General features: G+C 40.1%; 1 protein-coding gene across 1 annotated transcript in view; it reads left to right on the forward strand.

The window, feature by feature from the left end:
- LOC133661885 (H-2 class II histocompatibility antigen, E-S beta chain-like) overlaps positions 1-5,025 on the forward strand; it is a 7,833-nt gene extending 2,808 nt beyond the window's left edge. Inside the window, exons 2-6 of the mRNA XM_062065437.1 lie at positions 3,584-3,856; positions 3,964-4,177; positions 4,251-4,318; positions 4,397-4,510; positions 4,581-5,025. Coding sequence (XP_061921421.1) covers positions 3,584-3,856; positions 3,964-4,177; positions 4,251-4,318; positions 4,397-4,510; positions 4,581-4,606 — 695 coding nt within the window. The 3' untranslated portion in view covers positions 4,607-5,025. The remainder of the gene's footprint in view (positions 1-3,583; positions 3,857-3,963; positions 4,178-4,250; positions 4,319-4,396; positions 4,511-4,580) is intronic.
- The last annotated feature ends 2,563 nt before the right edge of the window (positions 5,026-7,588 follow it).

The following is a 7,588-nucleotide window of genomic DNA, read 5'->3' on the forward strand; positions in this document are numbered from 1 at the left end:
GCAGCTAAATTTAGCATTTAACAATCTCTGTGAACCCTTTCAGTCTGGTTTCAGGGCAAATCACTCTACGGAGACAGCGCTCGCAAAAATGACTAATGATCTATTGTTAACTATGGATGCTGATGCGTCGTCCATGTTGCTGCTACTTGATTTTAGCGCTTCTTTCAATACCACCGATCATAACATTCTATTAGAACGTATCAAAACACGTATTGGTTTGTGTCAGACTTAGCCTTTTCTTGGTTTAACTCCTATCTTACTGACAGGATGCAGTGCGTCTCCCATAACAACAAGACCTCGGAGTTTGTTAAGGTGATGTGTGGAGTTCCGCAGGGTCTGGTTCTTGGCCCTGCACTCTTAAGTACCTATATGCTGCCGCGGGGTGACATCATACGTAAATATGGGGTTAGCTTTCACTGTTATGCTGATGACACCCAACACTACATGCCCCTAAAACTGACCAACACGCCAGATTGTAGTTACCTGGAGGCGTGTCTTAATGAAATTAAACAATAGATGTCCAGCAACTTTTTGCATTTTACCACTAAGAAAACGGAAATGTTGATAATTGATCCTGCTAGACACTGGCACCTTTTAATAATACCACCTTAACATTTCACGACAAAACAATAACACAAAGCGACTTGGTAAAGAATCTCTGTATTATATTCGACCAAACTCTCTCATTTGAGTCACACATTAAGAGTGTTACTAAAAGAGCCTTCTTTCATCTCCGTAATATCGCTAAAATGTGTTCCATTTTGTTCACCACCAACGCTGAGATCATTATTCATGCGTTCGTTACGTCTCGTCTACTGTAACGTATTATTTTCGGGTCTCCCTATGTCTAGCATTAAAAGATTACAGTTGGTACAAATTGCGGCTGCTAGACTTTTGACAAGAACAAGAAAGTTTGATCATATTACGCCTATACTGGCTCACCTGCACTGGCTTCCTGTGCACTTAAGATGTGACTTTAAGGTTTTACTACTAATGTATAAAATACTACACGGTCTAGCTCCATCCTAACTTGCTGATTGTATTGAGCCCTTTGAGACACTTGTGATTTAGGGCTATATAAATAAACATTGATTGATTGATTGATTGATTGTACCATATGTACCAATCAGAAATCTGCGTTCTAAGAACTTTGGCTTATTAGTGATTCCCAGAGCCCAAATAAGGTATGCGGGCTAGAGCGTTTTCTATTCTATGTTGCCAAAGTATCCACGACATGTAGAAATGTGCGTACGTGAAGCATGAAGTTGGAGTGAGGCAGCACAAATTTCCATGTCAAGTTTACTCTTAAAAAAAACATCTCATCTTTGCCGTGAAAAAATGCATGTGTTGGAACTTTCTAAAGAGAAACTACAAATGTCGCATTTTTGTTGGTTTTGAGCGGTGACGCAATCAATGCAGGCTGTCGCCTTGATAATCAAGCTGACACAGGTGCGCGAGCTGCACACAAGAGACGCCAGCAGAAATTGTTTTCAACCGCTCGGTACCGCTCAGTATTGAGCCTTAGTTTTGAAATGAAAATAAAGTACAAAGCGTTTAAGTGACGCTGTTTTGGTTTTGTTTATTGATTTGGGTTCGAGCCAACAGTTTCATGCATGCATCAGCTTTGAGTTTGTTTACTTTTGTGTTGTCTGTCTATTTGTTCAATAATGCAGACGAGGCGTGTTGGCTGAGTTCTAAACGTTTACTCATAAAGCGTGCTCATAACAACATTCTAGCTGCCGGCATGGCGACATCCAACAACCCTTCTCGGGCTACCACGCATGCTCATCATTCCTGTTGCATGCTGGGTAGTGTAGTTCTTATATTCCCTGGCACATAACATCACAACTTTGACATAGCATACACTCGCAACACACATTTCATTAGATGCTCATTCAAACACTCACCCACTACAACCTTGCGATCTTCAAGCAAAACGAAAAGTGATACCGCAGCGCGTTGAAAATTCCGTCCCGAGGCGTCCTTAAGGCTTATATTTGTTTGAAAGCCGAGCCAACACCAGGTTTTTGTGTGTAGGCAAGATTAATACATGAGGCCCCTGGCAACTTCAGGATGGTGCAGACTAGCAGTGAAGCGCTCAAATTACTTTGCCAAGTCTGCTGCACGCTCAGTCCTGTTTTTTATTATTTATTTCTTTAATTCAATGAATTCCATTTACTACTTCTTCTCAGTATTGTTCTTCACAATCACTTTATTCCTTCCCATGGTTGGAAAACAAAGCAAGGTTGATCTCTAGCTATAAGCTAATGCTAGCGAGTAAGACCAGATGTTTTGGTCGGATCTTACTGGGTTCACTGTGACATTTGCTCTACCAGCTGCTGGCAGGGATGCTTGGAACTCACGTTTTTACCTGCTACTTAAAGCATAACAATTATCTGAGAGACAGCTCTTACTTTAAAACACTCTTAAGTTGAGGTACCATTGCACAATTTTTTTTTTAAATACAATTATGTATTTTTCAACAGTCAACATCAAAACTTTCTTTTACTTTCAAAATGTTGGCCCAAATATAGCTCCATATCATGCATGTATCCAGTGTGTGGCCCTAAACTAGATTTTGTTTGTGGCCCCATTTTGGGTCTTAATATTACTAATTAATTATTATTACTAGACTCCTGAAGGGCCCTCAACCGACCTTATGTTCACATGCACTAAGGACTAATTATTTACTTAATTTGGTTGAAACTAGCTGTATAAAACACATGTACTGTACATTTACAAGTTTCCCTTTACTTCATAGTGTAAGATAGAGATTAGCGGATTCGTATAGGATCATCATTAGTGACTAATAATCATAATAACACATCATTATTATAATCATTATTATTATTGATGCATCTACTGGTGATTAAGCCTCCCCTTTCTTTAAAAACTAGTGACCATTTCGAACTGCAATCAAGGTTCTTAGAACGCACCACAGTTATGTGCTACGAGATGCTATCATTTTGTCCAATGCTGCCACAAATAGATTTATCACAGTTGTACCTTTCTTTTATCACCTCATCCTAGTAGCCAAATGTTGGTGCTGTGTGTGAATGCATGAAGGTGAGCTTGGATGACTTTATGACGTCTGCGTCGAGTGAAAAGTGAAGTGTTCCATGCTGGGTTTGCCGCTCCCAGGAGAAATGAACCATTTTGCATTTTTACAAGGTGATCTGGGCTGTTACACGTTTTTCTAATTAAAAACAAATTCTTGAACTTTTACAGAAAATTTGATTTTATATGAACTTTTATGATGTCGTCTTTTATAACTGACGGATTTAAATGGAAGAATAAAACTGTTAAATCTTTCTAAAAACCCAAGCAGGTAATGATTATGTGGCCCTGACTCGTAAATGTGGCACTGAACAACCACATAGTGTTTATGCCACGGACGGCCCAGCATGTACAACTTTATGTGGGCTATACTGAAACTTTGGGGTAACTTTCTCATTCTATTAATGATTGAATGTTTCCAAGTTTATTAGTGGTACTTTTCCTACAGTATATAGCATTAGACACACACACACACACACGCACACACAGTGAGTGAATTCTATAATGTCAATATTTGTGTGTTTAGACAGCTTCCTGCTCTATACGGCAACTCGCTGTGTGTTCAACTCAAGCGAACTGAAAGACATGGAGTACATATTTTCCCTGTATTACAACAAACTGGAACTGGCCAGTTTCAGCAGCACTTCCGGGAAGTTTGTTGGATACACCGAGTATGGTATCAAGACCGCCGCCTTTTGGAACGCAAACCCAGAGATGATTAAACATTTCAGACGTTTCAAGGAGCTGTACTGTAAAGTCAACGCTGATATCGACTATCAGAACGCGCTCACAAAGTCAGGTGAGATCATGTGACGATAAGTCACAGTCGCCTCCTGGTGTCCATGGAAGGAAAAAAAAAACAGCCCAAATGTTCATACCTTAACGTCTACGAACTATGTGTTCCAGTCAAGCCTTCCGTCAGACTTCACTCGCAGTCGCCTCCCGGTGGCCCGCATAGCGCCATGTTAGTGTGCAGCGTCTACGACTTCTACCCGAAGCACATCCGGGTCACCTGGCAAAGAGACGGACAGGAAGTCACTTCAAACGTCACCTCCACTGACGAGTTGGCAGACGGAGATTGGTACTACCAGATCCACTCGCAACTGGTCTACACACCAAGGTGAGTTCTGGTCCAAACCAGGCCGATCATAGCAGCAACATGATATCTTCAGTAAAGTCATTTGTTTCCAAAGGCCTGGAGATAAAATCTCCTGCGTGGTGGAACACACCAGTCTCCAGGAACCTCTATGCACCAAATGGGGTAACACACCTCACACACCTGTCTGTCTGACTCACCTATACCTGTCGGTCACTCACCTGTCTGACTCTCGATGTTAAGATCCGTCACTCTCCAAGTCAGAAACCAACCAGTTGGTCATTGGGGCATCAGGACTGGTTCTGGGGCTCGTCTGGCTCCTGGGAAGCCTCTTCTATTACCGAAGGAAGGGTTCAGGTAAGACTTGAGCTCCGGAAGCACTTTTTCCGCACAACACGTTCAAGTTTTGCTTTCTCTGGACTTTCAGGACGCATTCTTGTTCCCACCAATTAAAACCTGGTGCTGAATTGGCCTCCTTCTCCAGTCGTCGTTAATTGGCTTAATTGGACAATGACACATTCAAATGGCGGTCAAGTTGTGGTTCAAAACTTGGGAGACAAACATTTTTGCAGCAAATACCTAAAAGCACAAGAGTGCTCCTGTTGTATAAAGGAACTTGGACCACTGTAAACACATTGGCTGATTCTTGCATTGACATTTAATCCTTGCTAACATAGAACACTAGAGTCCAAACTTATGGCTTTCATAACGGAGGCGTTCAAGGCACCCGGTAAGTTCTCTCCCTTTTTTTGTAAAGTGATTTATGTATCTCAGGTGTTGCTGTAGCTCCTTATCTTTTTGAATATCCTTGACCTAAAAAACACCTGATTATTTTAAACGGTTTATGAACTTTGCTCTTAATAAACTTGCAGGAAGTGTGTGATGTTTTCATTTCTCTTAAATGTCCACACACACATACACCAAGGAATGGGGCCATACCAATCCCTTTCCTACTGTGTGTGATCGGCCATTGCCGATTAATGTCTTTTAATGCAGATCACAAACCCTTTTTTTCTCTTTGGCTGACAAGCGGCCAACAGTTAATTGTCTCCATATACATTGTGGAGTGGCTCCCTTTAACTTTTCTCTTGGTAACATAGGTATCATAAAGTATTATCAGTGATAATACTTTATTATCGCCCTTCAGTCCCTTCAGTGATAATTTACTGAAGGGCGAGGCTAAACATGCTACACACCGAGGGCAATCCAGGAGGCGAGTTTAGGCCCCGTCTACATTAAGCCGGAGAACTCCTTAAACTAATAATTATTTAGCCTAAGCGCCGTGTCAGCCACACTAAACCATCATTTAAGGTTCCCCTCCTTGGATAATTTTTTGCACGGTTAAGTGCGCCGTGTGTTTCTTGAATCTCCGGCTCTTAGCTTTGCATAGACTCATCGATCGTTTACAAACTGAGTTCGGAAAGGAAGTGACGCCATAAAGACCGCCCCCCCCCCCACACAGGAAGTGACGTCAGAAAGAATGCGTCATAGCCAGCTTCATGTATTTGAAAAACAGACTTTTACCTTATAACCCCCTGGCGCTGCTTTGTACTCTTTTTGTACTTATTTTGATTGTTTGTCTGTTTGTAAATGTTGAAATTTATAAATAAGTTTAAAAAAATAAATAAAAAAAATAAAAAAAACAGACTTATATCTGATGGCAACATGCATGCTGCATAATTATCAGATTTAATGTAATCCTTTCGGCGTCAAAATGATTGGATATACAGGTTTTGTATGATGTATACATTACTTAACACTATATGCCCACTGTACCTGTTGCCATCAGTGTAACCACATACACAATTTGTATTGTGAAAAGTCATTCTAGTGCAGACCTGGGCAAATTAAGGCCCGGGGGCCACATGTGGCCCGTTAAGCTTTTCAATCTGGCCTGCCGGACATTCCCAAATGATTTTTTTAGATCTTTAAGATGGAAAGTGTAGCTGCCATTATGATGTGCAGTGATGTTTTCTAATGACCGTAAGTCTTCAACTATACTAAGTAGAGATGTCCGATAATATCGGCCTGCCGATATTATCGGCCGATATATGCGTTAAAATGTAATATCGGAAAGTATCGGTATCGTTTTTTTAATTATCGGTATCGTTTAAAAAAAAAAAATTAATTCAATATAAAAAACACAAGATACACTTACAATTAGTGCACCAACCCAAAAAACCTCCCTCCCCCATTTACACTCATTCACACAAAAGGGTTGTTTCTTTCTGTTATTAATATTCTGGTTCCTACATTATATATCAATATATATCAATACAGTCTGCAAGGGATACAGTCCGTAAGCACACATGATTGTGCGTGCTGCTGGTCCACTAATAGTACTAACCTTTAACAGTTAATTTTACTAATTTTCATTCATTACTAGTTTCTATGTAACTGTTTTTATATTGTTGTACTTTCTTTTTTATTCAAGAAAATGTTTTTAATTAATTTATCTTATTTTACTAATTTTTTAAAAAAGTACCTTATCTTCACCACACCTGGTTGTCCAAATTAGGCATAATAATGTGTTAATTCCACGACTGCATATATCGGTTAATATCGGTATCGGTTGATATCGGTATCGGTAATTAAAGAGTTGGACAATATCGGAATATCGGATATCGGCAAAAAGCCATTATCGGACATCCCTAACACTAAGTATTTCAATGGTTGGAATCTGCGCTTTTGCTCTATATACTAGTTACTATGGTAATTTAATTAGTTACTATGGTAATCTACGTCACAGCAGCTCAGACGAGGCACCAAGCAGTGTGGGTGGGAGCATTTCCACAGAGTGTTTCCAGAGCCAGAAATGTGGGTGTCAGGGACAGACACGGAAGGAGATTTTTACAACAAAGTTCTAAAGCTTAGTGATATATCAAATATATCAGATTGTAGGTGGGGTTGTTTTTACCCTTTGCGTTTATATTTCGCTGTTTGTTGCATTTTTGTTGCGTTTCGCTTGATTGTAAAATATGTCAATCGAGAGGGGGTGTGACGTTCATATGTTGTCAATATTCAGTGTTTTATCGTTCATAGAAAAGTGTAAAATTCCATAAAATTTTTTAAGGCGGTCTGTCATAACGTTTTTAGCATTCAGACATTATTGTGAGGTTTTGTATTAGTCTTCCTAAAAATAGATATACCGGCCCCCAGACACATTTTTTTTCTCTCTAAATTTGGCCCCCCGAGTCAAAATAATTGCCCAGGCCTGTTCTAGTGTGTGTGTGTTCATTATAGCGTGGCTTATAACCTCAGCACGCATTTCCTCCTAATGTCACAATTGAGACCACATAGCATTATTATGTATAGATTGGGGGCACAGCTACGTTTGGCTGCCATTCTGTAGTTTAAATCGTAGAGCTCATCATAAAGATCTCTGAGAAAAACTACAGATTTAGGCCATTTTGCAAGATATGCACGTTATCTATT

This window comes from Entelurus aequoreus, linkage group LG12 (assembly GCF_033978785.1).
Source record: "Entelurus aequoreus isolate RoL-2023_Sb linkage group LG12, RoL_Eaeq_v1.1, whole genome shotgun sequence".
NCBI lineage: Eukaryota > Metazoa > Chordata > Actinopteri > Syngnathiformes > Syngnathidae > Entelurus > Entelurus aequoreus.